At 39.6% G+C, this 25005-nt stretch overlaps 2 protein-coding genes across 12 annotated transcripts in view; one reads left to right on the top strand and one right to left on the bottom strand.

The window, feature by feature from the left end:
• Nucleotides 1-25005, bottom strand: part of DIAPH2 (diaphanous related formin 2) — a 971442-nt gene that overhangs the window by 618173 nt on the left and 328264 nt on the right. The gene's annotated exons all lie outside the window — the stretch shown is intronic.
• On the top strand, nt 12037-18627 carry LOC113597450 (uncharacterized). 4 transcript variants are annotated; one of them, XR_008289796.1, is made up of 2 exons: nt 12037-13220; nt 18531-18627. XR_008289796.1 is itself a non-coding variant. In XM_053201438.1 (2 exons), exon 1 carries the CDS (start codon nt 12414-12416, stop codon nt 13161-13163), a length of 750 nt encoding a protein of 249 aa, XP_053057413.1. In that variant the 5' UTR covers nt 12037-12413; the 3' UTR covers nt 13164-13208; nt 18531-18627. The 4 variants fall into 4 exon arrangements, 1 of the variants encoding a protein (XP_053057413.1); XR_008289797.1 differs by lacking the exon at nt 18531-18627 and adding an exon at nt 15936-17176 and having other exon boundaries at nt 12037-13227; XR_008289795.1 differs by lacking the exon at nt 18531-18627 and adding an exon at nt 15936-17176 and having other exon boundaries at nt 12037-13231.

Genomic DNA, 25005 nt, shown 5'->3' with positions numbered 1-25005 from the left:
TATTAAGACTGTTACCAGCACAGGCAAACATTCTCAACATAGCCATGCGTCAACTTTCTCAGGAGTAACAACACCCAGGCTCTCAAATCCAGGATATTAGAAAAATAAAATATAAGGAATCCATATTTTAGGGGTCTAATCAAAAGGAGACTACTGGCTTTTTATTTTTTTTTAATATTTTTTTTAATTTGTTTTTCAACGTTTATTTATTTTTGGGACAGAGAGAGACAGAGCATGAACGTGGGAGGGGCAGAGAGAGAGGGAGACACAGAATCGGAAACAGGCTCCAGGCTCCGAGCCATCAGCCCAGAGCCTGACGCTGGGCTCGAACTCACTGACCGCGAGATCGTGACCTGGCTGAAGTCGGACACTTAACCAACTGCGCCACCCAGGCGCCCCAGACTACTGGCTTTTTAAAGGAGTGGTCAGAGTTGATGAGCTAATCTATCTTTAACAAATCCGGTCATTTTCAAACTTTAGAAATAAATTAGCTATTTTAAGATGGAAATCAAGAATAATCAGATCTTACTCAGAAAATGATAAACCTCCTTTCACATTGTCTATTTGCTTTGTTTCTTTGCATCTCATCAGATCATACCATGGAAAAATAAATGGAAATATAAGCGAAACTATTCAAACTTGCTACTACAGCATAGCTCTGATATATTTACATTTGAACACAGCCCCCCAAGCACTAACAGGGTTGAGGGAGAGAAGGAAGACTTTCATTGGGGTAGAAGAGTAAAAATGGCACTCAAAGCTACTATTGCATCTCTAGCCTAATATAGACCAAGATATGTCTTTCTTTGATGTCGGAATGATCGGAATCTGTGTCTCTTTAAGAGGTACTGGCTCTAGAATATGCATAGATATAAATACTATGCGTGGGCGTTCATTTGAAGATATTAATGAAGGTTTCACATAAACACCCAGAGATCTTACAAATCTCTCCATTTCAAAGAGTTTCACAAGATTAACAGAAAACATTAAGAGTAATATATTTTTTAGCAAAATCTGTGCACAAACTAGAAATATTTTTCTGGGTAAAATAGCCTAAATATAAATTAGAGTCAAAAATTTTCCAATCCACTTTAACTAGTCCCTATGATCTAATGAAGCAATGTCTATCTTCTCATCTGTGTTGATAAATAAGAAAACCCCTAGTATCTCATCATATTGCATATGGCTAATACATCCTACTAGACTAGTATTTACTTACCCATTTTAGTGAGATTGTAAGAATGAATAATATGTATGTATATATTCATATTCAAATGTCTTATGACTAGGATTTATTGCAAACGAAATCTGACTTCCTTTGGGTAATAAAGTTGATTTGCCATCTTAGGTGTGTTTTGGTGGAAAATGTTTCATAGTGTTTGTATTGTCACTGGCAAGATGAGGAATTTAAACAGTTAACTGATAAAAGTAAAAAGTAAATTGCAAATAAAATACTAAATATAAAACTTATCTATACCAACAGAGTATAACCTTTTCTCTTAATGATTACATTCATAATTCTAAAGGCATGAATCCAAATCTACTTCCAATACGCCATCATCAAAACCTTTAATATCATAGGGTTATATATAGGTGTTTGTCATGTAGTAACAGTGGAGAACAGAAAGTGAAATGTCTGCTCTGGTAAATCTTTTTGCTTGATAAAATGTCCTGTAGTTAAGAAGAGCAACACAATGAAGGAGTTGAGTATGAGCCATGGAGCCAGGCTGCCTGGAATCAAATGCTAACTCTCTCACTTACTACTTGTCTGACATTGGTTAATTCACTTAATCGTCTTTGTGCATCAGGTTTTTTTTTATTTATAAAAAAAGGATATCAGCTTCCACTGGGGTACTGTGAGAATTAAATGAGTCACCTACAGCAATGTCAGATACATAGCAAGTGCTAGCTGTGTGATGGCTGTTATTACATTTAGAGCCTTTGGAATAATTTCTATCAATCTGTGAGTATACAGAAAGATATGAAAACCATGAAATTTTTAATGATATTAAACAAAAATAAAATATTAGAAGCAAAGAAAGAAAAAGAAAAAGAACAAATCTAATGTCTAACATGAAGCAACTAAAATTGTAAAATTAAATCTGCATCACTCTCAGTGGCAAGAGAGTATTATGAATAATTTCCAATTATTAGTGAGAATCGGAAACCAAAATTATAAAATAATAAAAATGAATCAAATGGTATACTGGACATGAATGAAATTTGCCAAATGCCTAATACATCTCTATATTACACATATACACATGTAACATTTTAAGGGACACATATTTGTCTGAAATGATGAAATTTATATATTATCATTTAAAAGTTAAAAGTCATTATCTTGGAATTCCAGAATTCCAAATGGCATTAATTTTTTGTTTGCATATTTTTTTCCAAATTTGCCAATGATTTTTCCAGATTTTCTATAACAAGCATTAATTTATTATAAAATTACTGAAAATGAATTGCTTTTCAGTAATTTTAAGAGCATTATTTTTAAGAGACAAAACTAACTTAACATAAACCACTTTGCATTATAAAAAATCACCTTGAGTTTGATGTCAGGGCTAGAAAGTTACAGAGATGGGATTATAACCTGGGTCTTCTCATTTCTAGTCCAGTAATAACTACTACTGTCTATCATACTCCCTGTAATCCACAGCCTTGAACAATCTAACTCTTATGCAAACCCTTACTTCCAGTCAGGCCAACATGTTTTCTTTCGCAATTTTCCTAAGTATGCTTTCATTATAACAACTATCTTCTTGTAACATACATGTTTCTTTACAAGTTTCTCTCCCCACAACACTAGAAGCTCCCTGATGATAGTAATATCATCTTTGTACACCCAGAATAAGAAAAAGTACTCTTCACAAATGAAGTGTTTAGTCAATATTTTGAGTGACGATTCTGTAGTTTAAATTCATATTATATATTCTACTTCCCCATCCTAAGAGAATGTTGTTTTATCAAATGTACTGACAAGTATTTCCCTAATCCAATTCAGATTCTACTTGTTCCTTATACTTTGATATCAATGGTCATTAGTGATTTCATTTTTTAGAAGTTATCATTGCTTGAGTTCTATCCTTTGGTCTTCACAAGATTGTTACGAAATATTTACTCTAAATATATTACTCAAGGTTCCCAACATCCATTCATATACAAAAAACTTTTAAGACTTTCTCGGCATAAATCCTGGAAGGATACTAGAAAGAACAGAAAAAGGTCTTCACCCATGAAGATTTCACCTTCTGAGAGAAAGACTATTTGCTTCTTAAAGAGTAAGGGGTATCATAAAGAATCAAGAATTGTACTCATATTACTACAATTACCCCTTTGATGGCTCAAATAATCTTCCTTAAGTGTAATAACATTTTTTACAGATAATGGATACTTGTGCAAACTCACTTTACTACCACAAATACACATCCAAAAGGTAACTATTGTTAATTAGCAAAATGCCCCAGAAGATTTGGCTACATACACACATATGTTCACAGATCACAAAGTAAGAATCATGCTCCTGAGTCAGCTCAAGCAAGGGTTTATTTAAAGTATGCTTCAGGTTTATTCTCACTAGGAAGTGTTTCATACAATTACATTAGCCATTCCTTGTTAAAATGTATTGATACTGAAGCTGGTATGAAATAGAGTAACTGAACAGAGAAGTGATTGGGTCAACCACAGCACCACATACCAAAGGACTTAAATTTTCCTTGTTCTTGAGGATTTCTTTCAATTCAGTTGATGTTTCAATTGAACTGGCATTATTCCCATTAGCTTTAGGGTACAGGCAGATTTAAATAGAAGAGTCTTGGCATTAACAATTTGATGTATTCCCCCAAGGGTCTGTTTCACATAATGATGTAACAATTGTAGTCTTTCCTCATTTTTATACCTTAAGTAACAGGCTTATATTTTTTTTAGCAAAAGACTTGCTTGAGGCTGTCAATGGAAAACTACATCATTAATAATTAGAACAGTGTCAAAATGGATAAAAGTAATAATTCAGGTAAAAATCTATTACAACCTATTATATATCGGAAGGGAGAAAATGGTTTAAATCATTCGTATAATTATTTCTGAGAAGTATCTCTTAGATAAAAAGTTAACATTAAAATAATAAAAAAAACATAGTGAACTATACTTAAATCTAAAACTAAAATAGCACCTGACTACAAAAGATACATGAAACTATGCTCAAACATCAGTCATCGGGGCACCTGGGTGGCTCAGTTGGTTAAGCATCCAACTTCAGCTCAGGTCATGATCTCACAGTTCATGAGTTCGAGCCCTGTGTCGGGCTCTGTGCTGACCGCTCGGAGCCTGGAGCCTGCTTCAGATTCTGTGTCTCCCTCTCTCTCTGCTCCTCCCCCACTCATGCTCTGTCTGTCTCTCCTTCAAAAATAAATAAAAACATTAAAAATAAATAAATAAATAAATAAATAAATAAATAAATAAATAAATAATTTTGAAAAATCACTCATCATCAGGGAAATGCAAGTCAAAACCACAATGAGATATCACCTCATACCTTTCAGAATGGCTAAAAATCGGAAAAACAAGAAACAAGTATTGGCAAAGATGTGGAAGAAAAGAAACCCCCATGCACTACTGGGCAGAATGTAAACTGGTACAGTCACTGTGGAAAACAGTATACAGTTTCCTCAAAGAAATTAAAAATAGAACTTCCATATGATCCAGTAATTTCACTATTGAGTATCTACCCAAAGAACATGAAAACACTAATTTGTAAAAGTAATACACCCCTATGTTTATTATAGCATTATTTACTACACCCAAATTATGGAAGCAGCCCAAGTGTCCACTGACAAATGAATGGATAAAGAAGATGTGGGGTGTGTGTGTGTGTGTGTGTGTGTACACACAAAACAACAGAATATTACTCATCCACTAAAAACTGTGAATTCTTGCTATTTGCAACAACATGGATAAATCTAGAGAGTATAATGCTAAGTGAAATAAGTCAGTCAGAGAAAGAAAAATACCATATGATTTCACTCACATATGGAATTTAAGAAACAAAACAAATGAACAAGGGGGGAAAAGAAAGAGAGAAAACCCAAGAAATAGACTCCTAACTACAGAGAACAAACTGAGGGTTACCAGAGAGGAGGAGGGTCGGGGAGGTGGGTTCCATAGGTGATGGGGGATAAGGAGGGCACTTGCTGCGATGAGCTCTGGGTATTGTATCAAAGGGTTCAGTCACTAAATTCTACACCTGAAACTAATATTACACACTATATGTTAACTACCTGAAATTTAAATAAAAACTTGAAAAAATATAGAGAACACACTGGTGGTTACCAGAGGGAAGGTGCATGGGGGTAATGGGTGAAATAAAGTGGATTAAGAGTACACTTATCATGATGAACACTGAGTTATAATATGGAATTTTTGAAACACTATTTTGTATACCTGAAACTATCATAATACTGTGTGTTAACTATAATGAAATTAAAATTAAAAAATAGGGGTGCCTGGGTTACTCAGTTGGTTAACTGTCCAACTTTGGCTCAGGTCTTGATCTCACAGTCCATGGGTTTGAGCCCTGGTAGGGCTTTGTGCTGACAGCTGAGCCTGGAGCCTGCTTCAGATTCTGTGTCTCCCCCCATCTCTTCTCCTGCCCTGCTCTCTCTCTCACTCAAAAATAAACAAAAATTTAAAAATACAAATAAAATAAAATAAAATAAAATAAAATAAAATAAAATAAAATAAAATAGCAGTGGCCTTGGTTTGAGGGGGCAAGGGAAGGGTAAGTAAACAGATGCATGTAGTTAAACAACAGATTATTATCAAGGCCTTAGGTTTTGTTTGGATGGTGAGGTGAGGAAAACTTACTATAATATTATCAAAAATAACTAATTAACTTAATAAATGAATAAATTAAAAGTTAGTAACCCACAAGTCAGGTATGAGTTGGTTATATTAGTCCAATTCTATAAGCCTGAGGTCCAAACAAAGACAAAAAAAAGAAGGATAAAATAGCTCCAGCCATGCAAAACTAAACACACTTTTATATGATCTAGCAATCATGTTCCTTGGTATTTACCCAAAAGAGTAGAAAACACATCTCAAAAAAAAAAAAAAATGCACACAATGATGGAGCACAGGGGATGCTTTGGGCAGTGAAACAATTCTGTAAATGTAATGTCATTATACATTTGTCAAAGCACATAAACTGTAGAACATGGAGAGTGAACTCTAATGTAAACTATGGATTTTAGTTAACAGTAGTGTATCAATTTTTGTTCATTAATGGTAATAGATGTATCACATCAATGCACAGTATTAATAATAGGGAAAACTGGGGGCAGAGTGAGGGCATATATTGGAACTCTGTAGTCTACTCAACTTTCTTGTAAACTAAAATAGTGTCTCTTGACAAAGATTCTGGGGAAGATGGTGAGTAGGATCACCCTAGGCTCACCTCCTTCCAAGGATACACCTAGAGAACACTCACATCAGTGTAAATAACTGAGAAAATGACCTGAAAACTGGAAGAATAAACTCCATAACTAAATGTAGGGAGGAAGCTACATGAAAAAGGTACAGGGAATATACCTGTGTTTCTTAACACACAGAAACAGATGCAGAGACTTAGAAAAAAATGAGGATAAAGGAAAATATGTCCCAATGAAAGAAAGGGACAAACTCACAGCAAAAGACTCAAGCAAAATGGAGGTAAGTAGCATGTCTCATAGAGAATTTAAAGTAATGATCATAAAGATAGTCACTGAACTTAAGAAAAGAGTAAAGAGTGGAGGACATCAGTGAAAGAAAGCCTCAACACAGAGATAAAAAATAACTAATCAAAGATGAAGAACACAACAAATTAAATTAAAAATACACTAGATGGAATAAATAATTAGACTAGACAAAGCAGAAGAATGAATCAACAATCTGGAGGACAGAGTAATGGAAAGTAATCAGGCTGAGTAGATGAGAGAAAAATATATGTAAAATGAAAATAGACTTAGGAGACTCAGTGACTCCACCAAGTGCAATAACATTTGTATTATAAGGATACCAAAAAATGGAACTGAGTAAAAAGGAACAGAAAATTTGAAGAAATAATTGGTGAAAACTTCCTCAGTCTGGCGAAGAAAACAGATGAAGATTTGGGAGGCACAGAGATTCCCCAACAATATCAATCCAAAGAGGTTCACACCAAGCACAAAGTAATTAAGATGGTATAAGTAATTAAAACGTAGTGATAAAGAGAATTTTAAAACCAGCAAGAGAAAAGAAAGCAGTTACATACAAGCAAAACCCCATAAGGCAATCAGCAGATGTTTCAGGAGAACCTTTGAGGGCTAGAAGGGAGTGGCATGATGTATTTAAAGTGCTGAAAGGGAAGGATATGCAGCCAAGAACACTCTATTTGGCAAGGCTGTCATTCAGAATAGGAGAGATAATGAGTTTTCCAGACAAACAAAAGTTAAAGGAAATGATGACCACTAAATGAGTCCTACAAGAAATGTTAAAGGGGACTCTAAGTGGACAGAAAAGACCATAAGCAAGAGTAGGGAAGGTACGAAACACAAAAGCAGTAAAAATAAATATATCTGCAAATAAGGGACTCACAAAATAAAAGCATGTAAAGTATGACATCATATATCTAAAACATGGGGGGAGAGGAATAAACAATGGGTTCAAAGTTAAGTGTATATAGAAAGTGTTCAAAGTTAAGTGTTCAAAGTTCTGTATATAGACTGCTATATACAGAAGAGGTTATATATAAACATAATGGCAAATGAACCTGGACCACTTTCTTACACCATACACAAAAATAAACTAAAAATGGATGAAAGACCTCAATGTAAGACAGGAATCCATCAAAATTCTTGAGGAGAAAGCAGGAAAAACCTCTTTGACCTTGGTCTCAGCAACTTCTTACTCAACATGTTTCCATAGGTAAGGGAAACAAAAGCAAAAATGAACTATTGGGACCTCATCAAAATAAAAAGCTTCTGCAAGGGAAGTAAACAATCAGCAAACTTATAGGCAACGGACAGAATGGTACAAGGTATTTGCAAATGACATATCAGATAAAGGGTTAGTATCCAAAATCTATAAAGAATTTATCAAACTCAACACCCAAAAAACAAATAATCCAGTGAAGAAATGGGCAAAAAACATGAATAGACACTCCTCCAAAGAAGACATCCAGATGGCCAACCAACACATGAAAAAATGCTTAACATCACCCATCATCAGGGAAATAACAAATCAAAACCACAATGAGATACCACCTCACACCTGTCAGAATGGCTAACATTAACAACTCAGGCAACAACAGATGTTGGTGAGGATGCAGAGAAAGAGGATCTCTTTTGCACTGCTGGTGGGAATGCAAACTAGTGCAGCCACTCTGGAAAACAATAAGGAGGTTCCTCAAAAAATTAAAAATAGAACTACCCTATTACCCAGCAATTGCACTACTAGGTATTTAACCAAGGGATACAGGTATGCCATTTTGAAGGGGCACATGCAACCCAATGTTTATAGCAGCACCATCAACAATAGCCAAAGTATTGAAAGAGCCCAAATGTCCACCAATGAATGAATGGATCAAGAATATACTGTGTGTGTGTGTTTGCGTGTGTGTGCACGTGTATATATATACACATATACAATATACACACACACATACATACACACACACAATGGAGTATTACTCGACAATCAAAAAGAATGAAATCTTGCCATTTGGAACTATATGGATGGAACTAGAGGGTATTATGCTAAGTGAAATTACTCAGAGAAAGACAAATATCATATGACTTTACTCATATGAGACTTTAAGATACAAAACAGATGAACATAAGGGAAGGGAAACAAAATAATATAAAAACAGGAAGGAGACAAAACATATGAGACTCTTAAATATGGAGAACAAACAGAGGGTTACTGGAGAGGTTGTGGTAGGGGGGATGGACTAAATGGGTAAGGGTCATTAATGAATCTACTCCTGAAATCATTGTTGCACTACATGCTAACTAACTTGGATATAATTTAAAAATGAAAAAATTAAAAAGAACATAGGAGCTGATCTGAAGGAGCTGCCAATGGACAGACCTAGAAAAATTTGAGCAACAAAATAAATAATAATAGTACTAGATTATAACCCAAAATATAAAATGAATTTACATGTGACCATGGGAATGAATAAATAACTGGAAAAAATAAATAAATAAACATAATGGTAAATACAAATCAAAACACAGTAAAAGATATACAAAAATTAAGAGAAATTCAAGTATATCACTAAACAAAGCTAACTAATCATGAGACAATTATGCAAGGAAAGAAATTAATGGAGAAGCATTATGAAAACAACCACAAAACAAATAACAAAATGTCAATAAATACATACATATCCATAATTAAATTGAGTGTAAATGTACTAAATATCCAATCAAACATATAAGGTGACAGAAAGGCAAAAAACAAAAAACAAAAAACAAAAACAAACAACAAAAAAAACCAAGATCATGGGGGCCCAGGTGGCCCAGTCAATCAAGTGCCCGACTCTTGATCTCACCTCAGGTCTTGATCTCAGAATCATGAGTTTATGTCCTGCACAGGGCTCTGCACTAGGCATGAAGCCTATTAAAAGAAAAAAAAAAAACTCACAAGATCTATCTATATGCTGCCTATAAGAGATTTATTTCAGACCTAAAGGCACATGCAGACTGAAAGCAAAGCGATGGAAAGCATTTATCAAGCAAATGGTTGTTAAAGAAAACCAGGATACCAATACTTGTATCAGAAAAAATACACTTTAAAGCAAAGAGTTTAACAAGAGACAAAGAAGGACATTATATAATGCTTAAGGGGACAATCCAATAAAAATATATAATAATTGTAAATGCTTATGCACCTAACATGGAGGGACCCAGATACTTAAAGCAGTTAATAAGAAACATAAAGGAAGTAATTAATAATAATACAATAATAGTAGAGGACTTTAACATTCCACTCACATCAATGGACAGAGTATCCAAAGGGAAAATCACCAAGGTAACAGAGGCTTTGAATGACACACTGGACCACATGGTTTTAACAGATATACTCAGAATTCTTCATCCTAAAACAGCAGAGTATACACACTTTCAAGTGCACACGGAATATTCTCCAGAATAGATCAAATAGGCTACAAAACAAGTCTCAATGAATTCACAAAGATCCAAGTTATTCCATGCATCTGTTCTGAACACAACAATACAAAACTAGCAGTTAACCACAGAAAATATCTGGAAAGAGCACAAATGCATGGAGATTATACAACATGCTACTAAATAATGAATAGGTAAACCAAGAAAACAGAGAGGAAATCAAAAAATGCATGGAGACAAATGAAAATGAAAATACAAACACAATGGTCCAAAACCTTAAGGATGCAGCAAAAGTGACTGTAAGAGGGGAGTTTATAGCAATACAGGCCTACTTAAGGAAGCAAGAAACCCCCACCCCCCCAAAACAAAACAAAAAAAAAAAAAAAAAAAAAACTAAGCTCTAACTAAAGGAGCTAGATAGAGAAGAACAACAATAAAAACTGAAAGCCATGGGGTACCTGGGTGGCTCAGTCGGTTAAGTGGCTGACTTCAGCTCAAGTCATGAACTCACTCATGGTTCATTAGTTCGAGCCCCACATCAGTCTCTGTGCTAACAGCTCAGAGCCTGGAGCCTGCTTTGGATTCTTTGCAGCCCTCTCTCTCTGCCCCTCCTCAGCTCGTTCTCTCTCTCTCTCTCGCTCTCGCTCTCGCTCTCTCAAAAATAAATAAAACATTTAAAAAAACATGAAAACTAGCAGAAGAAAAGAAATAATAAAGTTTAGAGCAGAGATAAATGAAATAGAAAGTAAAAAAAAAAAAAATCAAACACATCAATGAAACCAGGAGCTTGTTCTTTGAAAAGATCAACAAAATTTATAAACTTTTTGTTCAGATGTCCCTGCAAAGGGACGGCCCTCTCGCCAGCGCAATGGAAGTAACATCGCCAGTGCACTGGAACAAACTGAAGGTCAACCAATCACCAAGCACCAGCACAATCCAACGGAAAGCCCCGAGCGGCTCTCCAGAACGAACTGAAGGTCAACCAATTACTGAGCAACAGAACAACATGGCAGGGGAGAAAGACCCACCCGAGCCTAAACCCAGAACTGCTACAGCTTAAAAACCCTACCCCACCATACCCGGGCACGACTTCCCTGACTCCCTCCTTGAGTCACGGAACCTCGCCTGGAAACTTAGTTCCCAATAAAGTCTTAAACTGCAAAAATTCTTTTTGACTCTAACTCCTATCTTTACCCCGCACAATGCCTGACACTAACATTTGGTGCCGAAACCCGGGAGGAGGTGGTAGCTCGCCTCCCTCGGCTGAACTCCCCCCTCCTCACCAAGCCACATGCCAACCACCCTACTCTCAAGAGCCTACAGGAGCCGGTAAGTAGGACAGACCCCTCCTTCCCCCCTTCCAACTACCGCTGACACCCACGAGAGACGTCTCGCAAGTCAGTCTCCTCTCCTCCACACGCCGCAAGGCCCGCACGCCAATAGGCCCCTTATTGCAGCGCGAGGGACGCCTGGCTCTGCCATGCCAATGGGGAGTAACGAGTCTAAACCGCCTCGATCTCTTACCCCCCTCCAGTGTCTGTTAAAAAACTTCCGGCTCCTAGGCTTACAAGGCGAACTTCGTCGTAACCGACTCGTCCGCCTTTGCACTGCAGTCTGGCCTCAGTACAAATTAGATAATGATTCTCAATGGCCATGTGAGGGGTCTTTACAATACCAACTCTTAACCCATCTGGACAATTTCTGCCATCAGCTGGGAAAATGGGGAGAAATACCCTATGTTATGGCCTTTTGGGACCTCAGGTCTCGCCCCCACCTATGTTCCTCCTGCCCCTCTGCATGTGTGCTCCTTGCCCACCCACTACCCCCGACGACCCCACCTCACCAACTTCCCTGATCTCCGACCCGTTAGAGGATCTAGCCACGACACCCACCAGCCCTCGCCCCCCTGCATACCCCAAACTTCCAGCCGTCTGGCCCTCGCCTCCCATATCATCTTGAACTCATGCTCAGGCCCCTCCCAGCGAACAGACCCCAGTGGCCATCTTACCTCTCCATGAGGTGGCAGGGCCTGAAGGCCTCGTTCCCGTTCACATCCCCTTCTCCCTCCAAGACTTGTCCACCATCGAAAAGCGACTAGGGTCATTCTCAGCAGATCCCACCCAATACATTAAGGAATTCCAATACCTCACCCAAGCCTACAATCTCACATGGCATGGCATTCATGTGATCCTCACCTCTACCCTCACCCCTGAGGAGAGGGAGCGCATCCAGGCTGCAGCCAGAGAGCATGCAAACCAAACCCACATGACTGACCCCACTATGCCCGTAGGAGCCAATGCTGTCCCGGCGGCCAATCCCAATTGGAACTACCATCATGCAGGCAATGGTCACCGGCGCCGGGACCAGATGATCCAATGCCTACTAGCAGGCATGAGAGCAACCTCAAACAAATCAGTAAATTTTAACAAACTTCAAGAAATAATACAAGACCCCCATGAAAACCCCGCAGCCTTCCTTAGCTGGCTCACAGAGGCACTTACCCAATATACCAGACTAGACCCTACCACCCCCGCCGGGGCCACGGTATTAGCCACCTATTTTATTTCCCAATCAGCCCCTAATATTCGAAAAAAACTAAAAAGGGCCGAAGACAGCCCTAAAACCCCTATGGCCGACCTGGTAAAGATGGCCTTTAAAGTTTTTAATGGCCGAGAGGAAGCTCAAGAACAACGGCGACAGGCCCGTCTCCAACAAAAGGTACAATTACAAACCCAAGCCTTGGTAGCTGTCCTGAGGCCAGCCGCAGTAAAGCCCTCTGGACCACGGCCCCCTCCGGGGCCTTGTTTTAAATGTGGCCAAGAAGGCCATTGGTCTCGTCAGTGTCCCCATCCCAAAAAGCCTACCAGTCCATGCCCATTGTGCCAGCAAATGGGCCACTGGAAATCCGACTGTCCTAACCCAAGGGACGACAGACTCGCAATGCCTCCACATGGCGAGGCTTCACCCGGATTGGACTCTGCCTTCCAGCTCCTGGAGATGGAGGATGACAACTGACGAGGCCCAGACTCAGTAACTCCGGTGACCCACGCTGAGCCCAGGGTAAAACTCCAGGTAGCGGGTAAGTCCATCTCCTTTCTGTTGGACACGGGGTCTACCTATTCCGTCTTGCCGAGCTATTCTGGCCCCACCACGCCATCTCCATTTCGGTCATGGGCATAAATGACACCCCCTCCATTCCCCCATACACATTGGTACTCACCTGTTGCCTGGATGGCCTCCACTTCTCCCACTCCTTCCTAGTCATCCCCTCCTGCCCCATCCCCCTGTTGGGCCGAGACATCCTCTGTAAATTAGGAGCCTCTATACATTTAGCAGCTATTTGCTCCTCTCCCTCTCCCACTCATCTCCTACTGGCTGTTATCACGGACGACACAGACCACAGCTTTAACCCACACCCAGACCTCCCAATAGACCCAATCGTATGGGATACATCCACCCCAACAATCACCACCCATCACCAACCTGTCCTCATTAGACTAAAAAATCCATCACAATTCCCATCTAGACCCCAATACTCAATCTCCCACACCCACCGACTAGACCTGAAGCCCATCATCGATTGCCTACTCAAGAAGGGCCTCCTAATCCCATGTCATTCCCCTTGCAACACCCCAATCTTGCCTGTAAAAAAGCCAAGTGGCTCATATAGACTAATTCAAGACCTCCAAATAATCAATGAAGCTGTAATTCCCATCCATCTAGTAGTGCCCAACCCATATACCCTCCTCTCCCAAATTCCCCCATCCACGACCCATTTTACAGTGCTTGATCTCAAATATGCCTTTTTCACCATTCCCTTATATCCTGAGTCCCAATTCCTCTTTGCTTTCACATGGCAAGATCCAGTCACTTCTCTGGCCTGCCAACTCACATGGACGGTACTTCCCCAAGGATTTTGTGATAGTCCCCATCTCTTTGGGCAGGCCTTGGCCAGGGATCTCCTCAAAGCCCCACTCTCCAGTCACTGTACTCTACTACAGTACGTAGATGACCTATTATATGGAACCTCTTTCGACCACACCAAACAAGATACAGTCCAAATCCTAAATTTCCTGGCTAACCTGGGGTATCGAGTCTCCCCACACAAAGCCCAAATATGTACTAATACAGTCATATTCCTGGGAGTCTCACTCACACCTACTACCAAGGCCCTAACCCAAGATCGCCTCCAAGCCCTCCAGACCCTGTCCCCACCTACCAATGCAGACGAAATCCTCTCCTTCCTGGGTCTAGTAGGCTTCTTCCGACACTGGATCCCTAACTTTGCTATACACGCAGCTCTGCTATGCAAAGCAGCCAAAGAAACCCCCCAAGGCCCACTCTCCAGCCCAGGATCGGTCGCAAGGGCCTTCCAACGGCTGGTCACATCTCTAGTCAGTCAACTGGTCCTTTCCCTCCCTAATGTTTCAAAGCCTTTCCTCTTATACACAGATGAGAGGGCTGGAATTGCAACAGGGCTCCTAACCCAACCGTGTGGCCCTAAGTTACAAGCTGTTGCCTACCTTTCTAAACAACTGGACCCTACTATCAGGGGGTGGCAACCCTGCCTCAGAGCACTTGCAGCAGCAGCCACTCTAACCCAAGACACACTCAAACTCACCCTACACTGCCCCCTAACGGTATTTTCATCACACCGTCTATCTGATCTCCTTACACATAAGGCCCTGGCACACCTCGCCCCATCACGCATACAATTGTTCCATCTGCTCTTTATTGAAAATCCTGAAATATCTCTCCAACTCTCCCCCAGACTCAATCCTGCCACGCTATTTCCACAAATCAACCCCAAAGACACTTCACAGCTACCTTTCCACTCCTGCATTGAACTTATAGATATTCTCTCCAAACCTCCATCTAACTTAAAGGACCTTCCCCTCACTTCCCCTGATCTCACTCTATTTGAAGACGGCAGCTCACTAGTTGACTGCAAGGGCCACCGACGGGCAGCATACGCTGTAGTTACATTAAACCAAACTCTAGAGACCCAGACACTACCCACAGGAACCACATCCCAGAAGGCTGAACTCACAGCCCTCATTAGGGCTCTACAATTGTCCAGAAACAAAAGGGTCACAATATACACAGACTTAAAATACGCTTTCCTTATTGCATATACACACTCCCACTTATGGGAAGAAAGAGGATTCCTCACAACTAAGGGTACCCCCATCATCAACGGGCCACTCATAGCTAAACTACTTGAGGCCCTCAAACTCCCACAGGAAGTGGCCATTGTCCACTGCAAGGGCCACCAACCCCTAACCACAGAGATAGCTACAGGAAATCACAAGGCTGCCAACACTGCTAGACAAACAGCTCTCTCTCTCGACCCAGTTCCTATGGGCATCCTCACCGAAGATACAACTCCCGATTATACCCCAGATCAACAAAAACAATACATGGCCCATCCTGATGCCCACACCAACGCAGGCTGGATCATGCTGGGCCCCCGACTGGCCCTCCCAAATAGCCTAGTCCTTTCCCTACTAACAAAAATCCACAAAACCCTACACATTGGGCTGGAGGCCACCTTCCGCTTCCTTGAGCTCATTATGTACCACCCCCACCTATGACAACTGCTTGCCAAAACACACCAACAATGCACCGCATGCGCTGCAGTCAGTTCCCAAGGGAGAATGAGGCACCCAGGCCCCACTCCTCAGATGCGCGGCCATCTCCCAGGCGAAGACTAGCAAATAGATTTCACTCACATGCCAAAACACAAAAAATTACGGTATCTCCTTACTATAATTGACACCTTTACAGGGTGGATAGAAGCCTTCCCCACCTCATCTGAAGGGGCCTCCACAGTGGCTGAGATCCTACTCAAGGACATCATTCCCCGCTTTGGTCTACCAAGAAGGATACAGTCTGACAACGGGCCTGCTTTCATCTCAGCAGTCACCCAACTGGTCTCCAAAGCTTTGGGTATTACTTGGAAACTCCACATACCATACCACCCCCAGTCCTCGGGTAAGGTTGAAAGGGCCAGTGGCCTCATAAAAGACCATCTCACTAAACTCCCCATAGAGACTCGGCTTTCTTGGCCTCAACTCCTACCTATATCACTCACCTGACTCTGAGCCACTCCCTGAGGACCCACAGGCCTCAGCCCATTTGAACTCCTATATGGGCGACCCTTCCTGTTACCCCAACCCCTACCAAAAGATCCTCCTCCTTTGGCTGCCTATCTCCCTTACCTCAGCCTGCTCCAACACCTGATTCGACAGTACGCTGACCTCACTCTACCAGCTCCCATAGATCTCTCATCTCCCTCACTATCTGTAAATCCAGGAGACTCAGTGCTCCTTCAAGTAAGACAAAAACCAAGCCTTGCCCCCTGGTGGGAGGGTCCCTACACAGTCATACAACCCCCACGGCTGCTAAATTATTGGGCCACACCCCGTGGGTTCACACCTCCGACCTCAAATGGGCCCCCCCTTTACCCCCTATACCGGAAGAGTCGTGGACCTCCCAACCAACCGGCCCCCTCACCCTCAAACTAACCCGACAGGCCCCTTCATGACGGACCCTTCCCCTCGGTTTTCCACCTTCACACTCACAATATTACACGAGCTACAACTCTCCCACTCATCCGAACCCATCACCCTCCCCTTATTTCTCTCCTGGGTCTCTGACTGTTGGCTTCAGGGAACTCTCTCCGATTTCTCCCCCGTCAAAATCTCCTTCTTTACCTTTTTACTAACCATACTTATATATCATGATGATACTTCCCTTGTAACTCCTTGTTAACATCATCCCCCTCATGCCCTCACAACCCTCCTATAGGTGGGTTTTTTACCTATCCGAAACTTTTAATGGACACACCTCTATCATATCCTCTACCCCTTGTCCCATTGTTGGGTGCCAAAATCAAGTCACCTTTAAATTCCCCTCTTTCAACACCCTCCAAGCCTCTACACAGATTACTCCCGCCATTTGCTTTTTATATGACCAAACCAACAAGATATGCTCCCAAACCTCCCCCAACCAATATGGAGGATGCCCCTATCACTATTGTAACATACAGGGTCTCAACCTATAGTGTTTCACAGGACCAAGGATGGGCCGCTTCTGCTTTAAAAATGGCAACTTTACCCTTACTGTCCCTGATCCATGGTACCCGCTGGCAGACCAGAATAAAGGGCAAACTGTATCAGAACGGCCATTTCTCTAACCCCATCTCCTCTTTAATCATCTATCGAACCTATGAGCCCTCAATGTCTCCTTCCCTCTCCAACCTTAAAGATCTTACCCAAGTAATCACGGACCAAGAAGACCAGCTCAACACACAACTACAGACACCCCTTGCACAACATCCCTTCTCATGGCTTACATTAATCAGACAAGGAGCGATCCTGCTTAACCACTCAGGCTTAACCAACCTGTCACACTGCTTTCTTTGTGCATCCCTTCAGCGGAATCCAGTAATAGCCATCCCATTACCCACCCCCTTTCCCAACACCACTAACTCCACCAACCACCCCAGAAGTCAAATCTCCCTACAGGGTCCCATCCTCACTGAGACCCCTCAATACAACACATCTCACCCAACATGCTACTCTTCTTATGCCTCCCCAACTTGCCCCTCCCCCTTGCCTATGCCTAGCCACAATCCCCCCCAGGGGGATTCTATTGGTGCAATGGCACAGCTTATAAACAAATACCCCAAAACGCTTCTATCTGTCTCCCAGTCACCATCATCCCCCAACTCACCCTATACGGACAGGAAGAACTCCATCAACTCCTCGAATTCCATCTCCAAAAACGAGCCATTTTCCTCTCACTAATGGTCAGACTATTCCTGGCCACTTCCCTACTGGCTGCCGGGGTTGGGACCGGCTCCCTAATACACTCTATTAGCTCCTCCGGGGATCTGTCAGGCTCCAAATCTCAATAGAAGCCTCAGCAACCTCCCTATCCACCTTACAAAGGCAGATCAACTCCCTAGCACAGGTCCCTCTACAAAACCGACGAGCCCTAGATCTCCTAAAAGCAGAAAAAGGGGGAACATGCCTGTTCCTGAGGGAAGAATGTTGCTACTACCTCAATGAATCAGGCTTAGTTGAAAGCAATATAGAACACCTAAAAGAAATCCAAAACAACCTATCCACCCGCCCAGGATCCTCAGACCCCCTAACCTCCTGGTGGCAATCACCCCTCCTAAATTGGCTCCTCCCCATAGTCATCCCACTAGTTGCTATCTGTATAATACTTATGCTCTTACCTTGTTTTCTCCATTTCATACAGAAACGAATTCATGAAGTTTCCCAGGTGCATTTCACCAGGTGGTGGTCCGGCCATATTCCCGCATTCCAACCTCAGACCCCACATACTATGGCGTCGCCCTTACACCCGCAGGAAGCAGCCAGATCAGATCCGTTGCCCATTATCACCAATAAGAGGTTGGAATATTCGAATGTCCCTGGAAGGGGATGGCCCTCTCGCCAGCGCGCCGGCAGAAACATCGCCAGCGTACCGAAAGAAACTGAAGGTCAACCAATCACCGAGCGCCAGCACAATCCAACGGAAAGTCCCTAGTGGCTCTCCAAAACGAACTGAAGGTCAACCAATTACTGAGCAACAGAACAACATGGCAGAGAGAAAGACCCACCTGAGCCTAAACCTGGAACTGCTACAGCTTAAAAACCCTACCCCACCATACCCGGGCACGACTTCCCTGACTCCCTCCTTGAGTCACAGAACCTCACCCAGAACCTTAGTTCCCAATAAAGCCTTAAACTGCAAAAATTCTTTTTGACTCTAACTCCTATCTTTACCCCGCACAACGCCTGACACTAACACTTTTAGCCACACAAAGATAAAGACATAGAGAGGACTCAAATAAACAAAATCAGAAATGAAAGAGTAGAAATAAAAACTGAAAAAAATCAGAAATGAAAGAGTAGAAATAAAAACTTGAAAAATCAGAAATGAAAGAGTAGAAATAAAAACTGACACCACAGAAATGGAAAAGATTATCAAACAGAATTAAGAAAAAAAAAACATGCCAAAAGTAGGACCACCTAGAAGAAATGGATAAATTTCTAGAAACATATAGCCTCTTAAAATTAAAACAAGAAGAAACAGAAAATTTGATCACAGCAATTACAACCAAGAAAATTGAATCAGTAATTAAGAAACCTCAAACAAACAAAAGTCCAGGACCAGATGGCTTCACAGGCAAGTTCTACCAAACATTTAAAGAAGAGTTAATACCTATTCTTCTCACAATATTCTAAAAGACAGAAAAGGAAGTAAATTTTCCAAATTCATTTTACAAGGTTTGTAAAATGACAAAACATTAAAACCAGATAAAGACACTACAAAAAAAAAAAAAAAAAGACTTACAGGCCAACACTAAAAAAAAAGACTTATAGGCCAATATCTTTGATGAACATACATGTAAAAATCCTCAACAAAATAATAGCAAACACAAAACATAAGTAAATAGAATCCAAGAATACATTAAAAGAATCAAAATCATATACCATAATCAAGTTGAACTTATTCCCAGGATGCAAGGGTATTTCAATAATCACAAATAAATCAATATGATATACCACATTAATAAAAGAAAGGATAAGAACCATATTATTATTTTAGTAGATGAAGAAAAACCATTTGTCAAACTACAACATCTATTCATGGTAAAAACTCTCATCAAAGTAGATTCAAAGGGAACATCCCTCAATAATTAAGGCCATACAGGGAAAACACACACCAGCCATCATCCTTATTGGAGAAAAACAGATCTTTTCCCCTAAGGTCAGGAATAAAACATGGATGTCCATGCTTACCATTTTTATTCAACACAATACTGGAAATCCAAGCCTCAGCAGACAACAAAAAGAAATAAAAGGTATCCAAAGGGACAAGGAAGAATTAAAAGTTTCACTATTTGAGATGATATGATACTTTATATAGTAAATTCAAAAGACTCCGCCAAAAAAAAAAAACAAAAAAACTACTAGAATTGATAAATGAAATCAGTAAGGTCGCTGGATAAAAAAAAAAAAAAAATCACTGCACAGAAATCCTTTGCACTTTTTATATACTAAAAAAAACATATCAAAAGGAGAAATTAGGAAAATACTCCAATTTACAAATGCACCAAAAATAACAAAATAACTAGGCATAATCTTAACCAAGGAGGTGAAAGACCTGTACTCTGAAACTATAAAACACTGATGAAAAATACTGAAAACAACAGAAGGGATGGAAAGTTAATCCATGCTCATGGATTGGAAGAACAAATATTATTAAAATGGCCATACTACTCAAAACAGTCTATAGATTTAATGCAGTGCCTATCAAAATATCAACAGCATTTTTTCACAGAAGTAGAACAAATGTGTACAGAACCACAAAAGACCCTGAATAGCCAAAACATTGTTCAAAAAAAAAAGAGAAACAAAGCTGGAGGTATCACAATTCCAGATTTCAAGTCATACTACAAAGCTGTACTAATCAACAGTATGGTACTGGCATAAAAATAGATACATAGATCAATAGAACAGAATAGAAAACTCAGAAACAAATACATGATTATATGCTCAATTCATCTTTGACAAAAGACACAAGAAAAGCAATGTGAAATCTTTGACACAAGATGCAAGAATATGCAATGGGACAAAGTCTCCTCAACAAATGACACTGAAAAAACTGGACAGCTACATGCAAAATAATGAAACTGGATCACTTTCTTAAAGCATACAGAAAAAGAAACTCAAAATGGATGAAGGACCTAAATGTGAGACCTGAATACATAAAAATCCTAGAGGAGAGGACAGGCAGTAATTACTCTAACAGTGGCCATAGTAATATTTTTCTACATATATCTCCTGTGGAAAAGAAAATAAAAGTAAAAATAAACCATTAGCACTACATCAAAACAAAAATTTCTACACAGTGAAGGAAACAATCAACAAAACTAAAAGATAACCTACAGAATGGGAAAAGATATTCATAAATAACATATCCAGTAAAGTGTTAGTATCCCAAATATATAAAGAATTAATATAACTCAATACCCTAGAACAACTAATCCAATTAAAAGTGGGCAGAAAACATGAAAAGACATTTTTCCAAAGAGGACATACAGATGGCCAACAGATACATGAAAATACGCTCAATATCACTTATCATCAGGGAAGTACAAATCAAAACTATAATGAGATATCACCTCACTCTTTAGAATAGCTAATAAAAAAAAAAAAAAAAACACCAGAAACAATAAGTGTAAGCGATGATGTGGAGAAAAAGGAACACTCGTGCACTGTTGGTAGGAATGCAAACTGGTGTAGTCACTGTGGAAAACAGTGTGGGGGTTCTTTAAAGACAGAAATAACCTATGATCCAGTAATCACACTACTGTGTCTAAAAATACAAAAACAGTAATTCAAACAAGTATATGCACCCCTACATTTATTGTAGCATTATTTACCATAGCCAAATACAGAAGCAGCCCAGTGTCCATGGATAGATGAGTGAATAAAGAAGATGCGGTACACACACATACACACACACACACACACACACACACAGTGGAATATTATTCCACCATAAAAGAATGAAATCTTGACATTTCCAACAACATGGATGGAACCAGAGAATATAATGCTAAGCTAAATAACTCAGAGCAAGACAAATACCATATTATTTCACTCAGATGTGGAATTTAATAAACAAATGAACAAGGAAATGAAAAGACAAAGATAAACCAAGAAACAGACTCTCAATTATAGAGAACAAACTGATGGTTACCAGAGAGGTGGTGGGTGGGGAAATGGGTGAAACAGGTGATAGGGATTAAAGAGCACACTTCTGATGAGCACAAAGTAATGTTGAATCACTATAATGTACACCAGAAACTAAATATAAAACTATGTATAAACTATACTTAAAATGAAAACCTTAATAAAAAATTAAAATATCTGTTTATTAAAATAATAAAAAATTAAAATAGCACCAATCTCTTATGAATGTCCAATTAACCACATAGGTTAATAATATACAATTAAGTTCTTTCTATTAAAGCCACTGTATGGTTAAGCATGATGCAAAGGAATAATACATGGAATATGTTGGTATATTGATAATATGGTCAAAAGAGCAGCCAAACACAGTATTTCTCATAAAAATAAAAACTAAAATTGATGATAACTGAATATTGCTTATCCACCTTACTTTGCAATGATTTAAGGATACTTACAAATATATCACACCAAAGCTACATACAATAGACATATTTTTGTACAAACTTGTATATCAAAATTCTAAGATGCTAGCATCTTCTGTTTCACTTATGAACAGGAAAATAAAATTAGAGGCTTGTTAACTTGACAAGACAGCTATACTTTATTTAAAATGATTAATCAATCGAAAATATATGAGTACATGATGTTGGAATTAAGGGAAACTTAGAGCATTCAGCCTCCCACAGGTCTGGTCTGGTGTTTAAAATACAGCAATATATCATAAATGCATATGTCAGATTAATAAATGCAAATTCTAAAACACATTAAGCTATCTGACAACTTTGAATACGTTTTGCACACAGCAATTTCCTTGTTCACCTAGGCAACAGCAAGTCTGCCACATTTTTGTGCTTCTCTCAGGTCCTGGTTCTCCAACAAGCCATCTTGGCAGAAAGTATGAAGTACAATTAAATTACAGCACATCAGCACCACTCACATGTTTTTTCCTCCTATTAAGTTTATTAGGGTTTCATGAAGATTGTACCAGTAATCTAGATAAGAGGCAGTCAGATAATTTTTGAAGCCATGTCACTGTAGCTTCACATTTGTTTTATCTCATTATCACTGAAACATTTCAATAGTCCTAAAGGAACTGGTTACGAGGAACTTTTGCCTTCTTTTAGTTTATTTATTTATTTATTTTGAGAGACAGAAAGAGCATGAGTGGGGAGGGGCAGACAGAAGGGGAGAGAGCCACCCAAACACCCCAGGAACTACTTGCACTTCTACCACCAAGCTTCACCATAAGATCACAGGTATTATTTCAAAATTGCATTATATAAAATAGAGGGTTATGTAATCATTAATATAATTAAAAACCATATATTTTAATCCATGTGTACTGTCTCAAAGAAGCACTAAAGCAAAGTCACTGAAACTTATCTTGAACATATATGACTATAAAGTGAAGTAAGAAAGGCCCAAATTACCCTGAGACACTTAATAACCTTTCCTAACCCATTTGGATTATATCTGAATTCATGCTGTGATACAGCACTTTATCAATATTATACTATATTTATGACTTATGATTTAATATATTCTTTATGATCTTTGAAAAATGAGTTTTCATCCCTCACCACTATCAAGTAGAGGAGGAAAAAAGGTAAAAATTCTAAACTGATGATGTCCAATAAGTAAAATTCATATAGAAAAATGAAAATACTAATGGTAACTATAATCCTTTCCTCAAATGGCCATATTAAAAAATGTAGTGATTATAAAGCTTGTATTGTGAGGAACACTTTGGGTGAAAGGTTTCTGGTAATTAGGCTTGAGAAATATTATATTAAACATGTTCCAAGAGATGTACCAAGAAATGTCTTGCAAATGACCTCAGGCAGCTCTAAGAAAATTGCTAAGAGCAGTAGTGATATATAACTCTATACCTTGCTTCATGATAGGAAATAGTGACAGACCTCAAAGACACCCAGTTTTGCCATGGACAAAAATCAGTCACATTTAATATTAACCAGTAAAACTAGATCACCAACATGTTCTTGCTACAAACATATATTAGCTCTTGCTCACTACACAACCGAGAATAGCTGTAATGTGAGGCAACTTACAAAGCAGACAAATACAGTGATTTAAGCAATGCTATACTTTAAGAGATTAAAAAAATTACATTGTGGTAGGCAGCTTGGAAACTCTATAAGTGATGACAAAGTTAAATATGCAGCAGTAAAGAATTGGATGGAGAACACACTGACAGTTACCAGAAGGGGAGGTGGGTGGGGTGATGGTTTAAAAGGGTGGTGAGAATTAGAGGTGCACTTGTTGTGATGAGCACCAGGTGCTGTATGGAAATGCTGAATCAGTACACTGTATACCTGAAACTAGTGTTAAACTCTATGTTACTAACTGCAATTTAAATAAAAATTTAAAAAGGAAACAAAAGTACTAACCATAAAAAAAAAAGAAAAAGAGAAAATCAACTCCAGACACATCATAATCAAACTGCTAAAAACTACAAAGAAAAAATGTGACAGCAGCCACTGAAGGAAAACAAGAAATGAAAAATTACATATAAAGAAGCAACCATTTCAGGGAGAGGAGTAAAGATAACGGATTAGCAGGGAAACCCTAGACTTCCCACATCCTTTGAACATAGCTAGATAAATACCAAATCATTTTTAACACCTAAGAAATCAATCTGAGGACTAAAAAAACATACTGCAGAACAAGAGGGAGAAAAGAAGTGACACTCTGGAAGGTAGGAGGCACAGAGATGTGATTCTGGGCAGAAAAGAACTGCAGGTACTGCAGAAAGGAGGGAGCCTTTATCTCAGAGAACGGACGGAGAGAGAGAGAGAGAGAGAGAGAGAGAGAGAGAGAGAGAGAGAGAAATAGGTAGAAAGTGGCACACAGTGGGCTGTACAAGAGAAACACTTCCTCAAAACCACTGACTTGGAAAATGAGAGAAGCTGATTATCATAAGATTTTACAAGCAGAGGAGCCCCAAATCTGAAGTTTTGGAAGTCTACACCACTACTGGGTGGAGCATGGCAGGCATGGCAGTGTTCCTGTGGCAAAGGAGGGCAGAGACCCAGGAGTGGACAATGTGGTTTGCCCTG

The sequence above is a fragment of the Acinonyx jubatus genome, chromosome X (genome assembly GCF_027475565.1).
Source record: "Acinonyx jubatus isolate Ajub_Pintada_27869175 chromosome X, VMU_Ajub_asm_v1.0, whole genome shotgun sequence".
Classification (NCBI taxonomy): Eukaryota; Metazoa; Chordata; class Mammalia; order Carnivora; family Felidae; genus Acinonyx; species Acinonyx jubatus.
The sequence above is the reverse complement of the archived record's forward strand: the minus strand, read 5'-3'. Positions and strand labels throughout refer to the sequence as shown.

Coding starts and splice junctions, on each gene's coding strand:
- LOC113597450 (XM_053201438.1), top strand. CDS start 12,414: ATGACTGACCCCACTATGCCCGTAGGAGCCAATGCTGTCCCGGCGGCC.